We start from the raw sequence: 26112 nt of genomic DNA on the forward strand, positions 1-26112 counted from the left end.
TTTTTTTTATTGATTTTCTACAGAGAGGAAGGGAGAGGGCTAGAGAGTTAGAAACATCGATGAGAGAGAAACATCGATCAGCTGCCTCCTGCACGCCCCCCTCTGGGGATGTGCCCGCAACCAAGGTACATGCCCTTGACTGGAATCGAACCTGGGACCCTTGAGTCCGCCAGCCGACGCTCTATCCACTGAGTCAAACCGGTTCTGGCCTGTTTAATTTTTATTTTATTATTAATTGAGGTATAATTGGCATCTTATTTCTTTTAAAGTAGAGGAAGCTCTTAGCTGCTTAAGATACTTATATTTGTTAAGCTTCACTTTCTGTAATTTGTATTATCAAAATTTATTTGAAAATGTTTCTAAAATTAAATATAATATACTTTTATTGAATTATATTTTTCTTTCCCTTACTTATATTTGAGAATCAGTTCCTCATCCCATCATTGTTATTAGCAACTTCAGCATCCATGTTGGCTCTTTTTCTTTTTTAATATTTTTTTATTGATTTCAGAAAGGAAGGGAGAGGGAAAGAGAGATAGAAACATCAATGATGAGAAGGAATCATTGATCGGCTGCCTCCTGCACGCCCCCTACTGGGGATGGAGCCTGCATCCCAGGAATATGCCTTGACGGGGAATTTCACCTCGACCACCTGGTTCATAGTTGACCCTCAACCACTGAGCCACACCGGCTGGGCCATATTGCCTTTCTTGGCACCACATCTTCATAAGTCTCCAGTGTTTTTTAAAAATATATTTTTATTGATTTTAGAGAGGAAGGGAGAGGGATAGACAGATAGAAACATCAATGATGAGAGAGAACCATCGATCAGCTGCCTACTGGGGATCGAGCCCGAAACCTAGGCATGTGCCCTTGGCTGGAATGGAACCTGGGACCCTTCAGTCCACAGGCCAACACTCTGTCCACTGAGCCAAACCAGCTAGGGCTCCAGTGTTGTTTTTTTGTTTTTGTTTTTTTTAGGAGAGTGAGGAGGAGGGAGAGAGAGAGGGGGAGAGAGAGAGAGAAAGAGACAGATTGATTGATTTGTTTTTCCACTTTTTTTATGCATTCATTGGTTGCTTACTGTATGTGCCCTGACTAGAGATCACCCACAACGTTGGCATATCTGGATGGTGCTCCAACCAACTGAGCTACTTTGCCAGAGCCAGTCTTCAGTTCTTAATGTCCTTCATTTCTCCCACAAATCTTTTGACCATCCACATAGCACATGAAACTCTATCTTCTCAGACCTTTAATTTTTACAGTTTCTTTCTATCACTAACCACTGTTGCAGTTTGAGTACACAAGATAGAATTGCTGTTGAGGTAGAAAAGCTAACATCTTAGATAAACAGTTAGAGAGTAACAAGGTGGAGATATTGCTTGATGTTGTCCCCTAACCAGAATGGCATCCTCCTCCCCCTGGTAGTAAATTTACTACTTTTTGGGCCTAATGGGCATTGGGTTCAGTAGAGTCATTTATTATTTTGTTATAAGTGGGATTATTGTTGCTTGCTAATTTTTTTCCAAGATAAATGTTTCCTTTGGTCATGATTTCTAATGGGTTAATATTGTTGAAAGTAGGGAAAACATACTTATTTTGAATTTTCTTAAGAGAGTTTGAGAATATTTTTTAATTCTTTTACAGAAATAAGACTCAAGCTCCACAATGACAACCTATTTGGAATTCATACAACAAAATGAAGAACGAGATGGAGTACGATTTAGTTGGAATGTTTGGCCATCAAGTCGGCTAGAAGCTACAAGAATGGTTGTTCCAGTAGCAGCCCTATTTACACCACTAAAGGAGAGACTCGATTTACCACCAATTCAATATGAACCTGTTTTGTGTAGTAGGACCACTTGCCGTGCAGTTTTGAATCCTTTATGGTAATTAATATATATGGAAAAACGAATCCTTTATGGTAATTAATATATATGGAAAAACGAATATGGCAGTATGATTTAGAAATGTAGTTTTTGACTCATTTATATAAAATAGTCTTTCTTTTTGTTTATAGTTATTTTTATTCAAATGAGGATAGTCAAATCCAAAGAGCTATAAGATTTTATTTTTTAAATATATTTTTATTTATTTCAGAGAGGAAGGAACAGGGAGAGAGAGAAACATCAATGATGAGAGAGAATCATTGATCAGCTGCCTCGTGCACGCCCCCTACTGGGGATTGAGCCTGCAACCTGGGCATGTGCCCTTGACTGGAATCGAACCCTGGACCCTTCAGTCCGCAGGCCGACGCTCTATCCACTGAGCCAAACCAGCTAGGGAGATTTTAGGAGTAGTAAGGTAATTAGAGACCAAATGTTAAATTGTTCTTATATAAATCACTAGGTCCTATCAGTATTTTCTAGATACTGGTACTAGCTGTTTATCAACATATCTCATTTCAATTAGAAAAGTCATAATTGAATTGCATGGTGTTTGAAAATGTTATGATTTCTTGTTGTGTAAGCAGAAAATCAGGAATCATTTTTATTCTTCTATCCACTCCCTCTTTCCTACCCAATCCGCTAGCAAATCTGATCAGTCCTATCTACAGAACATTATTGATTCTGTTTCATACTCAGTCTCTGCTAATACACTCTACTTGAAGATATGCTATCTTTTTACTGGTCAATTTCATGATCTTCCTAATTGGTCTCTCTATTTCGGTTTGTGCCTTTCAGCAGTCTATTCTCCACCCAAAAGCTAGAGTTTTACAAATGGGTATCAGGTTATGAAAATCCTCCAATAGCTTCTTATAATATTTGGAATAAAAAATCCCCGTAGGAAGTCCTCTAAAGCCCTATATGATCTACCCTCTATATAGTTCTGCCCTCATATTATGTTTATCTAATTCTCATCTACTTTATTATTTTTTTAAAAACATATTTTTATTGATTTCAGAGAGGAAGGGAGAGGGGGAGAGATAGAATCATTGATGATGAGAGAGAATCATTAATCGGCTGCCTCCTGCATGCCCCACACTTGGGCCCTGACCAGGAATTGAACTGTGACCTCCTGGTTCATAGGTCATCGCTCAACCACGGAGGCACACTGGCTGGGTTCATATACCTTACCCCCTTTCTGACTTAAAAAAAAATTATGTATGTATGTATGTATTTTAGAAAGGAGGAGAGGGAGAGGAAGAGAGAAAAAGAGAGAGATGGATTTGTTGTTCCACTTATTTATGCATTCATTGGTTGATTCTTGTTTGTGCTCTGACCAGGACTGAACCTGCAACCTTGGTGTATCAGACGACACTCTAACCAACTGAACTACCTGGCCAGGGCCCCTCTTTCTGATTTTTGAATATACCAAACTTTTTTCTACCTTGGAACTTGTGTAATAGTTATGTAGTCTGCCGGGATTGCTCTACCCCCAGATTTTCCTGTGACTGGTTCCTTTTCACTTAGGTTATATTTCAGTTGTTTAAGAAGGCCTTCCTTTAAAGTAGCCCTCCCAAACACATTCTCACATCCTGCTTTGTTTTCATTAATTTTTATTATTACTATCTAAAAGTATCTTCTGTGTTTAGCCCTGGCCAGTTGGTTGGGTGTCATTCTGTGCACTAAAGGTTGTCCACTCAAATTTTCAGTCCTGGCACATGCCTGGGTTGCTGGCTCAATCCCCAGCAGGAGGCGTGGCAGAAGCAGCCTATTGATGTTTCTCTCTCACACTGATGTTTCTCTTTCTCACTGTCTCTTTCTCCCTTCCTCTTTCTCTCAAAAATCAATTAAAATATATATATTTTTAAAAAGTGCCCTGACAGTGTGGCTGAGTGATTGAGCGTTGACCTATGAACCAGGAGGTCGGGTATATGCCAGGTTGTAGCTCGATCCCCAGTGTAGGGCATGCAGGAGGCAGAAAATCAGTGATTCTCTCTCATCATTGATGTTTTTGTCTCTCCCTCTCCCTTTCTGTCCTTCCTCTTTAAAAACAAACAAACAAACAAAAAGTATCTTCTGTGCTTATGTATCTACTTGTCTATTGTCTGTCTTTTCTAGAATATAAACTCAATGAGACCAGGGACCTTTACTGTCTTGTTCACTATCACCAGCACTTAGAAAAATAGCTGGTACATGTTAAGCATTCAATAAATACATTTTTGAATTGTCTTCAGCTGAGTAGTCTTCTTAATTTCACTAATATTACTGTACATTAAAAGTTATAATATATTTATTTATAAGTAAACTTATATGTCAAAAATATGGATTAGATGGCAGCATTTAAAAATAGATGGCTTTTGAAGATCACTTTGACTATATTTGAATACATTCATATTTTAGAAAGAAATTAATTTTATTGATATTAGGATTCTTGTAAAATAGAACTGAAATATGACCTGTTGTATCTTTTCTTAAAACAGTCAAGTGGATTATCGAGCAAAACTCTGGGCTTGCAACTTTTGTTATCAAAGAAATCAGGTAAGAAAACCCCCATTACAGATGTTAATGCTGTAATACTAGTCTAAATACGTATACTTAAAAAGAAAGATGAAATTGTTGTCATATGATAAAAATACTGATTTTTTCCATTATTATATGATCAGGAAATATTTATTTTTAGTTTAAAATTTCATTACTCTTTCTGACAAATAATTTGTTAAATATTTTTGTTTCTTTTCTATCTGTAGTTTCCACCTACTTATGCTGGTATATCTGAACTGAATCAGCCTGCTGAACTGTTACCTCAGTTTTCTAGCATTGAATATGTAGTTCTGGTAAGAACATAAGAGTATATCTTTAATGAAGTTTTAAATATCTAATAATTTATACCAAAATAGCTGTTAAATGGAGATGACTTAAAAGGCATCATTCTTGATTTTCACATTTAATTGGTGGAGCATTTCAAAGATAAGACTTCTTAGTCATTTTAAGCAAGGTAATATTCTCTTTTGTAGTTATTTGATGGGTGGCCAGGATATTGGATGGGATGGTGTGATTTGCTATACAGAATATATCATTAAACACTAAAGTATCACTCCTGCTTTGTAGTTGGAAAGTCAGTTTACAAATACTTAGTCAATCTGATGCTGGAGCCTGATGATATATCCCCAAAGCTAGTTAATGAAATTATTCTTGTATTGGTTCTTCCTAGGAAAATCAGTTTTTCTTCCCTCTCTGAATAGCTTTACTTAGTTATTTCTATATTTAAGAGTGAAAATGATAATATCCTTTATGAATGTTATAGAGAAAGCAGAATATGGTTCACTTGAGCCAGTCAGTAATCTGTTCAACCTGGCTAGTGTCCAGTTCTCTCACAATCTAATTCAGATTTAGGCAATTATTTTATAAATTCACTACATGTTTTTAAGCTTTAGAGTTACTATTTTTTTATTTTAAAAGGAGTAAGTACTTGTTATAAGATATTGAACCTCATGCAGTTAAATAAAATTGAGAGTGAGAGTGAATCTATGTAACTGTAAATAATTTTTTTTACAATGAATAATTTTTCACTTGATGATATGTCTTGGATGTCTCTCTGTGCATATATAACCTGTTTCATTTTTGAAATGGCTTTATTAGGGTTCCATTGTATGAATGTACTGTTGATTATCCTTATATATTGCACTGAAGTGTTAATACTTTTAAAAGAACTTTTTTTTCTGATGGCAATGTGTTTTAACAGCGTGGCCCTCAGATGCCTTTGATATTCCTCTATGTGGTTGATACTTGCATGGAAGATGAAGATTTACAAGCTCTGAAGGAATCAATGCAGATGTCATTAAGTCTTTTACCACCTACAGCCTTGGTTGGACTTATTACTTTTGGGAGAATGGTGCAGGTTCATGAACTTGGATGTGAGGGCATTTCAAAAAGTTATGTCTTCAGAGGAACAAAAGATCTGACTGCCAAACAACTGCAGGTAAACAGCAGCCTATCTGTGAGCGTCATTTTAGATATGTCTGAAAAAGCTTCTGGGTGTAAGTTTCTAGAAAATATTTTCATTGTAATTGACTAATATAATTGTATTGTAACAAAGGCTTTACATTTGGTGTTGGCATCAGTTTTCTTTTATTTGCCTTACATCCTTACATTTTTATCAGACAGATCAAAGATCTTTCACTTTTAACAGTATCTTTAACATTTAGAGTAAAACAAAGTATTTTACCAGAGAGTTGAGGGCCTTATAGAAGTGACATACTGAAGACAAGCGAAGGCAACTGCAGAATATTAGCTTTTGTTTCTTGACATCTCTCACTTAGGAACTAAACACTTTTATTATGTTTGCAAAAGGAGACATTTTAAGGTGTTAGAATTTTTAATATAAGAACTATAGGTATATGTATTTTTTTTAAATAATAGGATGACATTTTTATCTTTGGGGCAAAATGAAGCTTTCAAGGCCAGGGAGTTATGTGTAGCATACTAGGATCATCTGGGATATTTTTCAAAATATATTTTTTCCCCCCAAAGATTTTGATAGACCATGAGAGAGTGAGTGAATATGTGCTTGTATTGGGAAGTGGTTGGAAGGGTAGATTGCTCATGTAAGTATTCAAAAACTTTCTAAGAGGTTCTAATAAAACCCCCAGTTGAGAATAGTTACCCTAGAACAGTGGTTCTCAACCTTCCTAATGCTGCGACCCTTTAATACAGTTCCTCATGTTGTGGTGACCCCCAATTTCATGGTTACAAATTGAACATAATTAAAGCATAGTGATTAATCACAAAAACAATATGTAATTATATATGTGTTTTCCGATGGTCTTAGGCGACCCCTGTGAAAGGGTCGTTCGACTCCCAAAGGGGTCGCGACCCACAGGTTGAGAACCTCTGCCCTAGAAGATAAGCAGACCTGATATCAGACTTTGGAGGCATCCAGGCAGCCCACAATGAAAAAGAAAAGATTTTGAGGATGACTTTTGAGGATGACTCTTATTTGGAGCTCCGCAGACCGGGGTAGTGGTGCTACACTTAATTGAGATAGAAAATACTTTGCAGGTTTGGATAGGGAGGATAGTGAACAGTGAATAAGGTAGTGAATGAGTAGTGAATAAAATTTGAGGACATGGAGAAAATTAGAGTATATGTTCTTTCCTGAGGTTTGTTGTTGAAGGTAAGGAAGGTGATAGTGTGGAGGTTTGAGAGAGAGAAATGAGCAAAAGTGGTTTTGTTTAGTAGGGACAAAGGTTTTGTTTAGGAGAGACATTTGAATGTGTTTATACACGGAAGGGAAAGAGACTAAAGAGGGTGGGTGAAAGCAGGGCGAGATGAGAGAGTGAGGTTTCAGAAGACATGGTAGGGATTCCTTCAGGAGCACAGGAAGTAGAATACCTTACATGAGACAAGAGAGAAAGTGGGCAGGTTATAACCTCTCTGTGCCTTATTTTTTTCAATTGTAAAAGGAAGATAAGAACAGTGATTACCTTATAGGGTGGTCATGAGAATGAAATGAATTGTGCCTTAATGTATTTGTTATTTTTAAATTATTAATTTATTTAAAGTGGCTTAATGTTAGTTCTGATTATAGAGTATATTTTACTTAAGTTATATAATACATATGTAACACAAAAAATCTGCCTTTTTGCAACAGGCAGTAAATTCTTATAACATTTTTCTTTTCTCCATTAAAATGTTTTTATCTTCTATCTCTTGATAACTGTCAAGTTGAAAAGAGTCTGGTCTTAGCCCTAGCTGCATAGCTCAGTTGGTTAGAGCATCCCATACACCAAGGATGTGGGTTTGATCCCCAGTCAGGGTACCTATAAGAATCAGCCAATGAATGCATAAATAAGTGGGAACAACAAATCCATGTTTCTTTCTCTCTCTTCCCCTTTCTCCACCCCTCTTCTCTCTCTAAAGTTAATCAATAAAAAATTTTTAAAGGAAGAATCTGGTCTTTGCTCCCCAAATAGTCCTGAATTTAAGTCTTAAACTTATCTAAGTTGTGTGCTATTGGATGGATCTCTTTGCTTTTTTCTCATCCTCTATGGAAAGGTATAAACAGTAACCATTTTGCAGAGTTATTATTAGTACTAAATGAAATAATTTGTGAACACTCAGTATAGTATAACTATTATGGGGTTTTGTAGCAAAACCTGGGTTATCTTGCTTTGTCACTTACTAGTTGTGGAATCTTATGCAAATTACTTAGTCTTTCTGAGTGTCAGTTTTCATTTGTAAAGCAGGGACTAAGAAATCTACTTCATTATTGTTTTGTGAGGAAATAGTATATACAAAGAGTTTAGCACATAATAAGTCTTCAGTAAAAAGTTGCTGTTTCTGATAGCAGTATAGGAAATGCTGCAAGATTAGTTTAATCATTTTTCTTTGCAAATCTTTAGATGGTCTGATTTTTTGTTATATGCTTTTACTCTCTTCATGACTAAGCATTTCCATATTCAAGAAAACTTTAGTAAAATGATATTTCCAAATGTTTAGAGAGAAATTGTGCACACTTCTAAAATTCAAAAACCAAACTAGCAGTTTGGTTAGGCATTAAGTCAGAACATTAACAAAGCACATGTACCTTATAACCCCCTTTTTATGATGCCATATATTTCTCCTGCATAACACTTATTACAATTGCAATTTTATAGTTAATGATTTGACTTAATTAACTCTGTTTCTGTCACCAGATTTTAATTTCTGTAAGGTCAGGAACTGTATATTTTTTCACCATTAGATGTCTGGCACAAAACAGGGATGAATGAATACAAGTTAAGGAATATAGTCATTCAAGTTACACAGTAACTTAATTTTACTATTAATTAGAAATAAAGTATCTCTGAGCTCCCTCTTCTTTGCTCACATAGCACATTGTACTTTGCTCTCTCTTTTTAAAAAATTGATTTGAAAAAGAGAGAGAGAGAGAGAGAGAGAGAGAGAGAGAGAGAGAGAGAGAGAGACATCACCTTGTTCCATTTATTTATGCATCCATTGGTTGATTCTGGTATGTGCCTTGACTGGTGATAGAACCCGCAACGTTAGTGTATTGGGACAACGTTCTAACCAACTGACTTATCTGGCCAGGGCTACTTTGCTCTTTTTTGATGGTTATTTCAATGTACTGTTAATGTTTACCTGATAATCTCCCCAACTAGACATTTTGCTTTCTTTTTTCTTTTTTCTTTTTTTGCTTTCTTTTTTTTTCTTCTTTTTTTAGATTTATTCTATGCTGATTTACTCCCAGGCCATAAGTTTTTGTTTCTTTAGTTTCTTCTGGGATATCTTTTTCTTTTGTGCAACCTTCTCTTCTGGTTTAGGAACAATCTGCTCATTTTCTGTAAGAATCACCTCAGTGTGGCAGGAAGAGCTCATGTATGGGTTAATCCACCCATGGGCTCTGTAGGTTCTATGCCGCATCTTGGGAGCTTTGTTCACTTGAATGTGCTCAATGATCAGAGAGTCTACATCTAAACCCTTAAATTCAGCATTGCTCTCAGCATTTTTAAGCATGTGCAGCAAAAATTCAACACTCTTTTTGGGTCACCAACCCTGTGTCCAGTTCCAGTGTTTCTCCTGAGCACACTTACCAACTCCACTATTGTAATGACAGAATGCCACACTGCTTCTTTAAGGTGACATCCTTCAGATACTTGGTGGCTTTTCGAATATGCTTACCCTTGATGGCCTGGGCAGTTTCATAAGTGTTCTTAAAGTGAGCACGAAGATTTTGTTGATTTGCATGATTTCGTGGGGTTTTCTGGGTCTAGTGAATAGCAAACCATTTTCAGAGGTTACCTATGGCCGCTTTGGGCTAGACATTTTGCTTTTTGAGGAAAGAGACTTTTTTACTTTTGGGTTCCTAATACCTAACACAGAACCTTGTACATGGTAAATTGTTGAGACATCTTTTAGGAGTAATTATATGGATATCACAGAAGTAATCTCTTTACAGGAAATGCTGGGGCTCTCTAAAGTACCCGTTACTCAAGCAACACGTGGTCCTCAGGTACAGCAGCCACCTCCTTCTAATAGGTAATAATTAAATATGACAAAGAGAATTTGACAATTCATGAAGCTATTTTAAGCATCCCTTACCCTTAACTTGAACATAGACATTCAATGATACTATTAAATATTTTTTGGAATATAAATAGGTTGCATTATTATACTTTTTAAGGAGTTGAGACAGAATTATGTCATTACTAGTAAAATGGTTGGTTTCTCATCATTACAATGTAAGGATTTACTATAGTTTTGATATATTCCTGAGTTTCTGTTTTTAAGTTTGGAAAAACTGAATTTTGTGGTTGAGGGCGGGCAAAAAAAAAATAGCCTCAAAAGCTTTTCATTTTGCTGTCTTACCCTTAGAGGTTGCTTTTCCCCCTAAACTCTCAAATCAGAGGAGGTATTACTAAAATTGAGTTGACATCTCTTCTCATAATTATTTCAATAACCTTAATACTTAATAGATTGGTAAATGAAAGCTATAGTCCTGAAGTAATATTTGGTTTGACTGTTTCATTTATAGCAGTTGTACTCAAAGTGTGGTTCCTGGACCAGTAGTGTCAGCATCACCTGGGAACTTGTTTGAAATGTAGATTCCTGGGCCCACCCCAGATTTTCTGAAACAACTGTTTGTTAAAACAGCAATGTGTGTTAAAACAAGCCCTCCTACTGCTTCTGATGTACATAATAGTTTTGAGAACCATTGGTGTGTCCTGTATTCAAATTATTTTTCTGTGTTTTTAAGAAAATGGATGGCCCTGTATGGTGTGGCTCAGTTGGTTGGAGCATTATCCCATATACCGAAAGGTTTCGGGTTTGATTCCCGAGGGCACATGCCTCGGTTGTGAGTTCAGTCCCCCTTTGGGGCACAGAGGCAACCAATAGATGTTTCTCGCTCTCTTCCTCTCTAAAATTAAAAAAGAAAGAAAGTGGATAGTTTGTTTCTTAAACACTCACCCACAAATAAATGGCTTTTTATTTAATTTTGTTTTGCAGATTCTTGCAGCCAGTACAGAAAATAGACATGAATCTCACAGATCTTCTGGGGGAATTGCAGCGAGACCCTTGGCCTGTACCACAGGGAAAGAGACCTTTGCGTTCTTCTGGGGTGGCACTTTCCATAGCTGTAGGACTACTTGAGGTAGTGACAATAGCTTCATTGTGGAATGTAAATGTGTTTGTGTGTGTATGGGATGATATGTACAAGATAATGTTGAGTGAAATAAATGAGGTCATAGTTGAGCGAGTATATGATTTTATTTAAAGTTTGATCTGCAATATATCCTTTTGTGTATAAAGAGGCTTCTGGAAGGATGGTCACTAAATGTTAACAGTGGTAGGATAAGGGCAATTTTACTTTTAAGTAGAGTTTGAAATTTTTACGCTACACAGATCTTAGGGAAGCGTTATTTTAAGATTTTTTTTTAAAAAATTGGAAATGCTATCAAATTTACAGAAAAGTTGCAAAGAATTTCTCCCCTGAATTATTTGAGATTAAGTTGCTGATAGGATGTTCCCGATCCATTGAATACTTTGGTTGTGTTTCCTGTAAACCAGGATATTCTCCTATATAAATAACAACAGTACAGCTATTAAAATCAGAATATTAACACTGATACATTACTACCATGTAATTCTCAGACCTCATTCAAGTTTTGCTGATTATTCCAGTAATTTCTTTCATTAAAAGGATTTAGTTCAGAGGCATACATTTAGTGGTTAAGTCTGTTTTGTGTCCTTCCATCTGGTACAGTACCTTAGCTTTTCCTTGACTTTCATGACTTTGACACTTTGGAAGATTCAGACCAGTTATTCTATGAATGTCTGTCAACTTAGGTTTGTTTTGATGTATCCTCACAATTAGGTTCAGATCTTACATATATCACAGAAGTAATGCTTTATTCTTGTTGCATTCTATCAGGTGGCCCATGATTTTTATTTGTCCCATCACTGATGATAATCACTTTGATCACTCATTAAGGTTGTATCTTCTAGGTTTGTCCACTATAAAATTTTCCCCCCTTGCCGAAACCGGTTTGGCTCAGTGGATAGAGCGTCGGCCTGCGGACTGAAGGGTCCCAGGTTCGATTCCGGTCAAGGGCATGTACTTGGGTTGCGGGCACGTCCTCAGTGGGAGATGTGCAGGAGGCAGCTGATCGATGTTTCTCTCTCATCGATGTTTCTAACTCTCTATCTCTCTCCCTTCCTCTCTGTAAAAAATCAATAAAAATATATTTAAAAAAAAAAAAAATTTTCCCCCCATCTTTGTAATTAGTAAATATTAGATAGTGAGAAGCTTTGAAACCATGCAAATACTCCCTTACTAAACAAACTTTCAATTTATTCATTTGTTTATTAATGTCACTATGGAGTCATGGTTTCCTATTTTATATAGTGAGTTATATTCTGTTACTATCATTATTCTTTTAACTTTCTACTTTGAGATAATTCTAAACATATGGAAAAGTTATGAGAAAGATTCAAAGGTTAATTGAACTTTTATCAGATTCCTCAAATGGTAATATTTTATTACATTTGTTTTACCTTTCTCTCTTGATACTTATACATGTGTCTCTCTGTATATGTCTATTTATATGTCACACACATGTAAATTTTAGAAAACTATTTGGAAGTCAGTTACAAACATGATGTCCCTTTACTTGTAAATACTTCAGTGTGTATATCTTAATTACAGAAATAATTTTTTTATAACTGCAGTTCAGTTAACAAAATCAGGAAATTAACATTGATATAACATAATTTTTTAATTTACAAACTTAATTCAAATTTCACTAGTTACTCCAATAATACCCTTTATAGCAAAAGAAAATTCTGAATCATGCATTAATTTCAATTGATATGTCTCTTTAGTGTCCTTTATTCTGTAATAGTTCTTCAGTTTTTCTTGTGTTTCATGACATTGATATTTTTTAGGAGTATAGACTTATTCTGTAGGAAAAGTTTAAATTTGGGTTTATCTGAGCTTTCCTCATGAATAGATTTAGGTTATACCCTTTTCCAGGAATGTTACAGAACTGATTTGTGTTCTTAGTACAGCACATCAGGAGGCTCATAATGCTGATTTGTTTTACTACTGCTGATGGTAGTTAGCTTTGATCACTTGGTTAAGGTGGTTTCTGCCAGGTTTTATTTTAAAATTAGGAAGGCACTATTATTTAGAAGAAGATTTTAAAAGAAAAGTATTCAAACAAACATCTTGTTTTTAAATTTCATTTTAAATATTTGATTATTTTAATTTCTTGAAAAATGTATGGTAGTCTGTTTTCTAGAAAGAGTATATCACAGTTTATTATCAGAAATGTACATTCATATATTTTTCTTTAAACTCTTTTGACGAGTTACTTTTATCTGATAGTGTACTTTTCCCAACACTGGTGCCCGTATCATGATGTTCATTGGTGGTCCAGCCACTCAGGGGCCAGGAATGGTGGTCGGAGATGAATTGAAGACACCTATAAGATCATGGCATGACATTGAAAAAGACAATGCCAAATATGTTAAAAAGGGAACTAAGGTAATTTTGTTTTTTATTCTTTATGACTTATTAGAAAAATTTACTTGATAAAAGAGGAAGAGTATGGGGGGGGAATGGGGGATAAGGACATATATGTAATACCTTAATAAAAAAAAACTAAAAAAAAAGGAAGAGTACAAATATTTTATGATAAATCTGATATTGTGAAATCTGATACTGTACTGTTCAGAATTGGAGAAATAGTCTTTCTTTCTTGATAACTTATGTTATAATTATTCTAGTTTTAAATGTTTAAAAATTTAATAGTATGCACCACTAGGTATCTCTTTAAAGATTACTCCTGAGAGAAACTCTGTGTGTGAGGCTTTTTTTTGTTTTGAGTGAGAGAAACATCAATGTGAAAGCAAGACATTGATAGGCTGCTTCCTGCGTGCCTCCTACCAGGGCTCCAGCTCCTACCTGGGCATGTGTCCTGACCAGGAATTGAACCAGCAACCTTTTGGTACACAGTACGACACCGAATCGACTGAGCCACACCTATGTGCCTCTTAAAATATTCATGTTGCCCTAACCGGTTTGGCTCAGTGGATAGAGCGTCGGCCTGCGGACTGAAAGGTCCCCGGGTCGATTCCGGCCGAGGGCACGTACCTTGGTTGCGGGCACATCCCCAGTAGGAGGTGTGCAGGAGGCAGCTGATTGATGTTTCTCTCTCATCGATGTTTCTCTCTATCCCTCTCCCTTCCTCTCTGTGAAAAATCAATAAAATATATTTTTTAAAAAATATTCATGTTAAGGAATGTCTCTCCAGGCCAGGCTTCTGGGAAATAAAAAATTTTAAAACGCAAGAATATTTTTCCGGAAGAGACATTCCTTAACATGAATATTTTTTTTTAAAATATATTTTTATTGATTTTTCACAGAGAGGAAGGGAGAGGGGATAGAGAGTTAGAAACATCGATGAGAGCGAAACATCGATCAGCTGCCTCCTGCACACTCCCTACTGGGGATATGCCCGCAACAAGGCACATGCCCCCCATCAGAATCGAACCTGGGACTCTTGAGTCCGTAGGCTGACGCTCTATCCACTGAGCCAAACCGGTCAGGGCAAGAGGCTGTACTTTAGATATGTATATTTTTTATTGCTTGAACAGTCTATCATTTTTTTTGAGTTATTTTCTGTTCATGTAACTTCAGTTTTACTTGTAAATGTGCCAGTACATTTTTCACTAATGTTGATTTTTGACTCCTTTGTATTGGTTTTGCTTGTTAATGTTCCCCTTTTATTATTATTAATTTGTTTATTTTTGCTAATCCTCACCTAAGGATTTTTTTTTCCCATTAATTTGTAGAGAGTGTGGAAGGGGGGCAGGGAGGAAGAGAGAGAGAGAGAGAGAGAGAGAGAAAGAGAGAGAGAAAGAGAGAGAGAGAAACATTGATGTTTCAAAGAGACACATCAGTTGGTTGTCTCCTGATAGGGGCTGGGGATCGAACCTGCAACCCAGGTGTGTGTCCTTAATCAGAATTGATCCCTTGATTCTTCTGTGCATGGGCTGACACTCTAACCACTTAGTAACTGGCCAGGGCTAATGTCCTTCCTTTAAAAAAATTCTCTAGAGTTTGTAATTTTAATTTAAGTTGTACTATATTGTATCATATGTCCTTTTTGGTAGTCATTATTTATCAGATATATTTTTTATTACGTTTTTATTGATTTTAGAGTTAGAGGAAGAGAGAGGATAGAGAGATAGAAACATTGATGAGAGAGAAACCTCATCAATTGGCTGCCTTCTGCACACTCCCCCACTGGGGATCAAACCTGAAACCCAGGCATGTGCCCTCACTGGGAATTGAACCAATGACCTCTTGGTTCATGGGTCGATGCTCAACCACTGACCCACACCGGCCAGGCTATTTATCATATAATTTAAGTGTAACTAATAACAAATATTTTTTGTCACTATAAATGCTTTTCCCCCCGCCATTTAATTTTCCTTTTGTGCTTGGAATTTTTCTTAGAACTTCAAAAAATGTTTTATGTTTGTTTATCTTATTGCTTTTTTATTGTCTAGTTTGATGTTTTTGTTACTTGCGTGTGGATTTAGCCAGGAAAAAGAGTTCTGTGCTGTTCTTCTACCATTTTTATGTATAAAGAGCAAATTGTTTGGTGTGCCTTTCTTTAACTTTAGCCTAATTTAGGAGTTTACAATAGTCCTCCCTTATTCGTGGTTTCACATTCTGCAGCTTCAGTTACCTATGGTCAGCTACAGTCCGAAAATATTAAATGGAAAATTCCAGAATAAACAATTCATAACTTTTAAATTGCTCACTGTTCTGAATTACTCTGTTGGGACAGAATAACCCCTGAACATGAATAATCCCTTTTCCCAGATGGTAGATGTTACCTGCCCAGGAGTCACTTAGTAACCATTTCTGTCATGGTATCCTAGTTCTTGTGTTCAAATCTGTCACTATCCTAGTACTTGTGTTCAACTTTTACTTAATAATGACCTCAAAGCGCAAGAGTAATGATGATGGCAATTTGAATATGCCAAAGAGAAGCAATAAAATACTTCCTTTAATTGAAAAGGAATGTTTGTATGTATAGGAAAAAACATAGTACATATGAGGTTCAGCACTTCCGTGGTTTCAGGCATCCACTGGAGGTCTTGGAACATGGATAAGCGGAGACCACTGTATTTAGAAAGAATGGCTTTAAAAAATATATATGTTGTTATTGGTAGTAGAGGGAGAGGTAGAATTAGGCAGGGAGGGAGGGAGAGAGTGAGTGTGTGTGTGTGTGTGTGTGTGAGAGAGAAACATCGATGTGAGAGAAAAACATTGATCAGTTGCTTCCCATACATACCCTGACCAGGGATGGAATTCCCAACCTGGGTATATGCCCTGACCGGAAATTGAACCAGCAACCTTCTGCCCTGACTGGGAATTGAACAGGTGACCTTCTGGTGCATGGGACAGCATTCAACTGACTGAGTCAACTGGGGAGAATGGCTTTTAAAGAAGAATGTGAAAGTAGCATATTTATAGAAGTTACCGTATTATTTTATAACACATTATAGAAAATTAAGTTATAACACATTGCATTAAAATTATTGTGGATTTTTCTTTTAATATTTTTTAGGTTATTTTACTCTATTAATGGGGAAAAGAATTATAGGATGATTAGTTTATACATTAATGTTATGTGATTAAAAAAATCTTTTGTAGCATTTTGAAGCATTGGCTAATCGAGCTGCCACGACTGGTCACGTTATTGATATTTATGCATGCGCATTAGATCAGACAGGTCTCCTGGAGATGAAATGCTGTCCCAACCTTACTGGGTATGTATTTAAATTTTTATAATTTTTGTAGTTATAAACTAATAATGAGACTTTACAAATATAAACCAGCAATGACAGTTTATGAAAAAATTCAGTCATCATCTTCTTCAGGGCAGTAGATGTTAACAGTTTTTGACACTTCTTTTACTTTAAATTTTTTCTAAAATATACTTATAAAGGCATATTTTTAAAAATAATTCTTTATTGTTGAAAGTATTACATATGTGTGCCCCCCTTTTTAAAAAATATATTTTTATTGATTTCAGAAAGGGAGGGGGGAGAGAGATAGAAACATCAATGATGAGGGAGAATCATTGGGTGCCTCCTGCACACCCCCCTGGGGATCAAGCCTGCAATCCGGGCATGTGCTCTGAAGGGGACTCAAACTGCTGATTCATAGGTTGATGCTCAACCACTGAACTATGCTTAGATTTTTTGCAATATAATTCACATACCATAAAATTACTCATTTAAGTATACAATTTAATGTTTTGTGTATTTTTTTACTATATTTACACATTGAGCAACCATTACCATAATTTAATTCTAGAATATCTGCATTACCCCAGAAAGAAACTCTGTACCCATTAGCAGTCACTCCCCATTCTTCCTTTCTTTCCCTCTTCCTTCCCTTCTCAGCCTAGACAATCACTAATTTTTCTGCCTCTTAGTATTTGCCTATTCTTGATCTTAGTGGGAAACCGTGTAATCTTTCACCATTAAGTATGATGTTAGCTATGGGTTTTTGTAAATGCTTGTATCAGGTGAAAACTTTCCCATCTAATCCTGTGTTGAAATTTGTTTTCAGGAAAGGGTGGTGGATTTTATTAAATGCTTTTTCTACATCTATGGAGATGGTCACATGTTTTTTGTTTTTATTCTATTTATATGGTGTATTACAGTGGTTTTATTTTTTGTATATTAAACCAACCTTGTATTCCTAGGATAAATCTAAATTGTGAATAATCCTTTTTATGTATTGCCAGATTTGATTTGTTAGTATGTTATTGAGGATTTTTGCATCTGTTTCCATAAGGGATTTATCTTGATTTGTAGTTTCTTTCTTATGATATCTTTGTTGTTGGTATCAGGGTAATACTGGCCTTATTGAATGAGTTAGGAAGTGTTTCTCTTCCGTTTGCAGGCAGCCATTACATGTTTTTGGGATAATTTAATTAGGTGTTAAAAACTCAAGCTTGTCAACTCATTTTTCAGGTTTATTTATTTAATGCATCCATCTAATAAATATTCATGAAAACATAATGTGTGTCAAACTGTTTAAGGTACTGCATATACAGCAGTGAACCAGACATGAAAATCTGCCCTCATGGAGCTTATCTTCTATTGCAGGACTGTTCAGCGTAATTTTTTTTTAAAAATATATTTTATTGAATTTTCACAGAGAGGAAGGGAGAGAGATAGAGAGTCAGAAACATCAATGAGAGAGAAACATCGATCAGCTGCCTCCTGCACATCTCCCACTGGGGATGTGCCCGCAACCAAGGCACATGCCCCTGACCGGAATCGAACCCGGGACCCCCCAGTCCGCAGGCCAACGCTCTATCCACTGAGCCAAACTGGTTTCGGCGTCAGCGTAATTTTTTATTGGACATATTCTCTTCATTGTTCCATTGAAATGTGGCAAGTGTGACTGAGGAACTGAGTTTTTAATTTTAGTTAATTTACATTTTAATTTAATTAGTCACATGTGTGATGCACAGTTCTAGTAAGAGGAGATGAGACAAGTAAAGTAGATAGTATGTCAGATGGTGATAAATGTTAGGGAGAAAAATAAGTCAGGAAATGAGGATAGGGGTTTGCAGTTCTAAATAGGGAAGAAGGAATGACCTCAATGAAGGTGATGGTTTAGCAAAGACTTAAGGAAATAAGAAAGTAAGCCATGTGCATATATGAAGGAAGAGTGTTTTAAACATAGGGAATAGGAAGTGCAAAGTTGAAAACATACCTGGGGTGTTTGAGAAATAACAAGGGTAAGTGAGGGGGGTCAGATTGTGAGGGTCCTTAACTATTATTAGGACTTTGGATTTTACTTTGAGATAGGAAGTCATTGGAGAGTTTTCAGCAGAGTGATGTGATCTGACTTACTGTTTTAAAAGGGTCATCTGCCGAAACCGGTTTGGCTCAGTGGATAGAGCGTCGGCCTGCGGACTGGAAGGTCCCAGGTTCGATTCCGGTCAAGGGCATGTACCTGGGTTGCGGGCACATCCCCAGTAGGAGATGTGCAGGAGGCGGCTGATCGATGTTTCTGACTCTCTATCTCTCTCCCTTCCTCTCTGTAAAAAATCAATAAAATATATTTAAAAAAAAAAAAGGGTCATCTGACTTCAGTTGCCTTCAGTAAGAGTCCAGCAGGTCCTCTGATAACATTTTGTTTCATTATAACTAGAAATGTGGTGCACAAAATTCGTGCATGGATAGGGTCCCTAGGCCTGGCCGGCAATCAGGGTTGATCGGGGCCTTCCTTCCCCTGGCTGCTGGCCGGGGCCTTCCTTCTCCCGGCTGCCAGCTGCCAGCTGGGGCCTTCCTTGGTTCTGCACTTCCTCCTGGTGGTCAGCGCACGTCATAGTGAGCAGTCAGACTCCCGGTCGGTCGAACTACTGAGGGGACAATTTGCCTATTAGCCTTTTATTATATAAAGATGGGTGAGGAAAAAAATTTGATTCCTGGCTGGGATCACTATGGAGTTTGCATGTCCTCCCCATGTCTGCATGGCTTTTCTCCAGGGATTCCAGTGTCCTGCCATATCCCAAAGATGTTCAGTGATTGGCATGACTAAATATCTCAGACTAAGTGAGTGTGTGTGTGTGTGTGTGTGTGTGTGTGTGTGTGTGAATGTATGCTGCAATGGGAGAGCTTCCTGCCTAGGATGGTGTCTGCCTTATACCTTGAGCTGCTATCATATGCTCCAGCCACTCTCAACCCTGAACTGGAATAAGTAGGTTGGAAAAAAATGATCTTCCTTGTTTTTATTAATTTTCCTTAAATGTATGTATAACTCACATTTATTTCCATGCTTAACATTATAAGTGTTTTGGGTTTTTATTTAGAAGTTTGATCATCTTTTTGTGATCAGAAATATGCCATAGGAACTTAACTTGTGTTTCTATCAATTAGCCTGTGGTAAAATTGGTTTGTTATAGGCTATTTTGCTTAAAATTTCAGTTTCCAAGGATGAGGTCTTACTGTATAGAAATACAGGAATACCAGGCGGTAGCATGACAGGTGGTGAGAAGTGGTTGGATTTGGAATATATTTAGAAGGTAGAGGACTTGCTGATAAATTGCATCTGGGGCTTGAGAAAACCAAAGGAGTTTACTGGAAGGATTGGGTTGCCCTTTATTGAAATGGATAAGACTGTGGGAGGAAGAGTATTTTGGGAAAAGTTTGGTGGTTCATTTTTTAACATGTTTGGTTTAAGTTGCCAGTAGACATCCATGAGGGAGATGAGATGTCCAGAAGGCACTAAGATATAATGTGCAACCTAGAATGCAGGAGATAGGTTTGGGCCGGAAGTTTGAATACGGGAGTTGTCAGAATATTAGTGATTTTTTTTAAACTATAAAAATGGTTGAGATTGTAAAATGGTGAAATATAATACTGTAAAGGTCATGGTAACCTTCCTAAGGGTAGTGAAAGTTGACTTAGAGTGAATTAGAAAAAGAACAGGCAGAGGGGATTGGAGGCAGCTGTTATAGACCAGAACTTCCCAAACTTTCACATGCACAGATCAGCTGGGTATCTTGTTAAAATATAGATTCTGGGGTTAGTATGCCTAGACTTGAAATTCTACTTTTCAAGCAAGATCCTTGGTGATGCCAATGTTGCTTGAGCAAGAGCCACAGTGAGTAGTAAGGGTATAGAGTGGTTTGCTGTTAAAGGAAGCAGATAAGTGGGGCCGTGTAAATTGTCATTAATCTAGAATGCATTATCAAGTTTAGTGATAACACAGATTGTCATAGATGACATGTTTGTAAAACTAGAAAATTTGAAAGAATCTATATACAAACTATGTACAAACTTTTAAAATTAGTATATTAAGTTGTCAAGACTTCTAGGTCAAGGTCAGTGTACAAAATTCAACTATATTTTTATACTAGAGGCCTGATGCACAAAATTCGTGCAAGAGTAGGCCTTCCTTCCCCCAGCTGCCGGCACCGGCTTCCCTCGGGCACCGGGGACCTGGGCTTCCCTTTGGCCGCCAGCAGGCACCCAGGACCTGGGCTTCCCTTGCAGCCTCGGCTTCGTCCAGAAGGTCATCTGGAAGGACATCCGAAGGATGTCTGGTCTAATTAGCATATTATGCTTTTATTATTACAGATACCAGTAACATAAGGAAAATAAAATTTAAAAAGATACAATCTATACTGGCATCAGAGCATAAATCAAGACTTTAACATTATCAAAAGTAAAATTACTATTAATTATAGCACATCAGTTTTATTCTTTCACCTATTTAATTTTTTGTTTAAAACTACTTAAAGTGTCTTTAAAATATGAGCAAATATATGTGAATATTTGTGTGCATCTGTGTATGTCAGTGTTTGTATCCCCCTTGTTATATAAATAGAAAATCTACACATCTTCCCCCACTTTTCACTTATATGTTAGAGATTGTTCTATAGCAGTGCATAACTCCATTGTGTGGATGTGCCATATTTTATTCAACTAGTCTCTTAATAAATGGAAATCTGGATTGTTTCTAATATTCTATTATTACAAAAAGTGCTTCAGTGAATAGCCTTATGTGTATACTTTGCTTTTTTATTTTTCATTTTTGCCAGAATATTTGTGGGATAGATTTCTAATAGTGGGGTGGCTGGATTAAAGAGAAACTACATATCACATGTAATTTTGTTCAATATTGTCAAGTTCTTTTGTATTGGGGTTGCACACTTTTTATTCCATCAGCAATGTATGAGAGTGCCGGTTTTTCCACAGCATTTTCAACAGAATACATTGACAAACTGTGATTTTTTTCTGATTAGAGAAGAATCTTGGAATAGTTTTTGACAGTTATTGTTTCTTGAAACTTTAAAAAGTTAAAATAGGTACATGCTTACTAAAAAAAGGATTAACAGTACATTAGTACATAAAATGAAAATGGTTCCTCAGTGTCCTTCTACTCTCATTCACCGGGTATAACACAAGCTTTGATATGACACAAAGACAATTTTGCATATATAGACGTACACACATATGTACTTGTTTATTATTAAGAATGAGAATGCAGGCTGTAAATAGTCAGGTATCTTCACCAATATGGAGAATAGAGTGGGTTGGGTGGGAGGGACACATTTGATACTGTGTACTCTTGCATGTTTTGAATTTTATTATGTGTGGATGTGTTGCTTCTTTAAAAAAGACTTTTTAAAAATTACGGAGGACAAATGCAAATGTTAGGGATATTCAGTTGCCCTCAGGATTTAGATTATTTGTGCAGTGGGTACATTCTCAAATGTTTGAATTTTAAAAATTAATGGTAATGTAGCACATTTTAGGGAGTATTTTAAAATTTGTTAGTAGTACTAAGAGGTAATTTATATTTTTGGTTTTAACACATGTTTAGACACTTGTTTCACCTACATTGTTTTTTGTTTTTTTCCATGCAGAGGATACATGGTAATGGGCGACTCTTTCAATACTTCCTTATTCAAGCAAACTTTTCAAAGAGTTTTCACCAAAGATATGCATGGGCAGTTTAAAATGGGTTTTGGTGGTACATTAGAAATAAAGGTAAGAAGCAAAACTTCACACGTGTGGTATGTTATCAAGATAAATTTGTAGGCTTGATCATAATTTTACCTTTAATCACATACAACATATGATTTAAAAATAGTGGTTATATTATATTGAAACCCAGTGTTAGAGATTTTGTTTATTAGAAAGATGTGTCATTATGAAATGTACAATGAAATTTTACTTGAGTATTTCTGCATAATTGCTAGAAAAGAAGATATATAGGTAAAATTTTGCTTTAACTTTATTTTTTCTTTATGTAGGGTTTAACTTTTTTAGTGCGTTTGATCTTTTTTAGGGCTGAATTTGCTTATGCTAGTGCTAGATTTTTTTAAATTGCAGTAATGGGTATCTAAGAGAAACCTGTTCTATTCTACTTGAATAATCAGTAATTGTTTTACAGTTGGTAGGTTGTTGATATTATTTTCTATCATTCATTTCAAATTTTAATAATGCAAAGGCTTAGTGTTAGTAACACGTGCATGGAAAGCACATTGATACTGAATTTGCATTAAATATTTCTTGCTATTTTATTGAATGCTTGCTAAATGTCCAGCATTAAGCTAAGAAATTATAGAGATCATAAGGGATATCTAAAGCACAGGTCTTCTTATAAAGAAATTTAGTTTTGATAGAAAGACAAGTTTAATATAGAATAGATTGAAATAATAGTAGATTATGAAAGTGCTATAAAGGTTTAGGAATGAAAGGTGAATGCATCTGGGATACAATTTATCCTAGAAAATAAACAATTTTATCGTGACTTACACTGGGTTTTGAAAATGGCAGAATTTAAGTTGGTTGAAGAGAATACATTTTAGTCAGGAGCCCAGTGTGAGGAGAGACACAGAGGTGAGAATCAGCACAGTATGTTTGGGGAAACTGCCCAGTGAGAATGGATGGTTTGTATTGGAATGTAAGGAAAGTAGTTTAATTCTGTGTGTTGGTTGCAGTTTGCAGATGCACGTGTAGGCTGAAGCAGCTATTGTAGGTTAAGAAAAAATAGAAGCTGGTGTCTATGGTTTTTTTTTTTTTTTAAATATATTTTATTGTTTTTTTACAGAGAGGAAGGGAGAGAGATAGAGAGTTAGAAACATCGATGGGAGAGAAACATCAATCAGCTGCCTCCTGCACATCTCCTACTGGGGATGTGCCCGCAACCCAGGTACATGCCCTTGACCAGAATCAAACCTGGGACCCTTCAGTCCGCAGGCCAACGCTCTATCCACTGAGCCAAACCGGTTTCGGCTATGGTTTTGAGTTAGAACATATTTTGGGTATGGTATGATACTTAATTGAGGGTGAGTTACCAAATGGAGACCTCCTCTGGGCAACTGAAATAGAGGATTAATGTTAGGCCAAGGCTAGATTTTAAATTTGGAAGTTAACATAGAAGTATTCATTGATTAATTATTTTAACATTAGTATATTTTCATTGAACTTTAAATGTGGAAGAAAATCTTTATTCTTATATACTTACAGTTGAATGTTTGAGCGTATTTTTGAGCACACCAAACTGTACCATGTTCTTATTTGCAGACCTCAAGGGAAATAAAAGTTTCAGGAGCTATTGGACCCTGTGTGTCTCTCAATTCTAAAGGACCCTGTGTGTCTGAAAATGTAAGTCACCTTTATTCTAAAAATAAAGTATAGTTTAATTCTCAGGACATAACCAACAGAGACCTGGGTGGCAGCTTATAGCATTGCTTTAAAAATATTGTGTGGACTCAGTTTTTTAGTAGAATGTGGCTCAGCTTCTATCGGTATACCTCTGTTTGTAATTGCTCTGTCTGAATACCCCTTTTCCCACCCACTCCTAAATTAAAACTTTTGTACTGTCACCAGTCTTCTATTTTTTATGCCTAAGTTATTTCTTACCCCAGTGTGCCTAAAAACAACAACTATGATTTAGAAATTTGGAGACTTCTGAAAATCAAAATTAATTCTGAATTTTACTTGTTAGTAGAATCTACAACAAAGTAAACAAATTAGACTTACGTTTCAAATCCATCCTTATTATTCCATTTAGTGGATGTATAATGCACTTAAAAATTGTAGAATTATGTAGTTATTATAGAGAGGATTATGGGATAAATAACACAAAGTGGGTAAACATCTTTAAAATGACTGAGTTGAAAATTAATTTTAAGTAGTTTACATGGTGAAGATTTATTTCTTAAAATTTTTCTTGGGAATAAGACTGCTTAGCAGTTCTGATCCAGAGAACTTGTATTCTTTTTTTTTTTTGCCAGTTTTCTTTTTTTTTTCTTTTATTGCTTAAAGTATTACAAAGGGTATTACATATGTCTCCTTTTTTCCCCTGCCCTTGACAATCCCCTGGCCTCCCCTACCCCCCAGTGTCTTATGTCCATTGGTTATGCTTATATACATGCATATTAGTCCTTCAGTTGATCTCTTACCCCCCTTCTGCCCCCCTTCCCTCCCCGGCCTTCCCGCTGCATTTTGACAGTCTGTTTGAGGCAGCTCTGCCTCTGTGTCTATTATTGTTCATAAGTTTATAATGGTCTTTATTATCCATGAATGAGTGAGATCATGTGGTATTTTTCCTTCATTGACTGGCTTATTTCACTTAGCATAATGCTCTCCAGTTCCATCCATGCCGTTGCAAATGGTATGAGTTCCTTCTTTTTTACAGCAGCATAGTATTCCATCATGTAGATGTACCACAGTTTTCTAATCCTTTCATCTACTGATAGGCACTTAGGCTGTTTCCAGATCTTAGCTATGGTGAATTGTGCTGCTATGAACATATGGGTGCATATGTCCTTTCTGATTGGTGGAGAAACTGTATTCTTATGTGCATATATTATGTGTTAAATCAATATTTCTTTACACATATCAAATATTTCGATAAAGGATGTTAGTTGTAATTACTTTATTAAATGGTATATACTTTTTTTAAAGTCTACAATATGGAGAACTTATCAACACTTTTATATTTACTTAGCAAAAATGTGAATTATTTTATAATTTTATTGTGTAAAAATTGCTTAATTTTATTTGATGTTACATTTTATATGATTTAACATTTTTAAGTTTTTAATATTCAATGAATTTGTTAGAAACCTGAAATGGATGTTTTCTTACTGGTGGTTTTATTCCCCTTCTTTTCACTTTGGTATATATTATAGTAATAAATTATGTTGTCTAATTTTCAAACATATTATATTTTATTTCTACAGGAGATAGGAACAGGTGGCACTTGTCAATGGAAGATATGTGGACTTAGTCCCACTACAACCTTAGCCATATATTTTGAGGTTGTCAATCAGGTATGACTTTATATTTGAATATTGAAACCTATATTTAAACAAGTACTTAATTTAGGCCATGACTTTTTTGTTTTTTTCCTTCCAGTAATAAATATAACCCAAAGCTTGTTTTATTTTGGAGTTTTTGTTATTTTCTATTTTTCAAAGCTAAACTCCTTGTGAGAGGACATACTATAATAGAAAGAGATGTCAGGGAAACTGGCAAATGCCTAACCTTGGGCAACCCAATTTAGTCTCTGTTTTTGTTTATAAATATAAAATGGAAGCATAAGTAAAATCTTAAATTTTGTTCTGCAGTTTTGTAATTTGATATCTAGCTCCTAATTGTG

General features: G+C 35.9%; 1 protein-coding gene and 1 pseudogene across 4 annotated transcripts in view; one reads left to right on the forward strand and one right to left on the reverse strand.

Annotated features, from left to right (window-relative positions):
- Positions 1-1644: 1644 nt before the first annotated feature.
- The window catches only part of SEC23A (Sec23 homolog A, coat complex II component), a 58480-nt gene continuing 34012 nt past the window's right edge, over positions 1645-26112 (forward strand). For 2 of the 4 annotated variants that reach the window (XM_014464804.1, XM_023762917.1), the window contains exons 1-11: positions 1650-1889; positions 4367-4424; positions 4634-4720; positions 5629-5865; positions 9844-9923; positions 10893-11037; positions 13273-13431; positions 16618-16733; positions 22364-22487; positions 24030-24110; positions 25694-25783. In XM_014464804.1, coding sequence (XP_014320290.1) covers positions 1669-1889; positions 4367-4424; positions 4634-4720; positions 5629-5865; positions 9844-9923; positions 10893-11037; positions 13273-13431; positions 16618-16733; positions 22364-22487; positions 24030-24110; positions 25694-25783 — 1398 coding nt within the window. In that variant the 5' untranslated portion in view covers positions 1650-1668. Of the gene's footprint in view, positions 1890-4366; positions 4425-4633; positions 4721-5628; positions 5866-9843; positions 9924-10892; positions 11038-13272; positions 13432-16617; positions 16734-22363; positions 22488-24029; positions 24111-25693; positions 25784-26112 lie in introns of all 4 variants that reach the window. The other 2 variants (XM_006099268.2, XM_014464805.1) reach the window with 2 other exon arrangements.
- LOC106698926 lies at positions 8977-9673 on the reverse strand (annotated as a pseudogene).

This window comes from Myotis lucifugus, unplaced genomic scaffold (assembly GCF_000147115.1).
Source record: "Myotis lucifugus unplaced genomic scaffold, Myoluc2.0 scaffold_268, whole genome shotgun sequence".
Lineage (NCBI taxonomy): Eukaryota > Metazoa > Chordata > Mammalia > Chiroptera > Vespertilionidae > Myotis > Myotis lucifugus.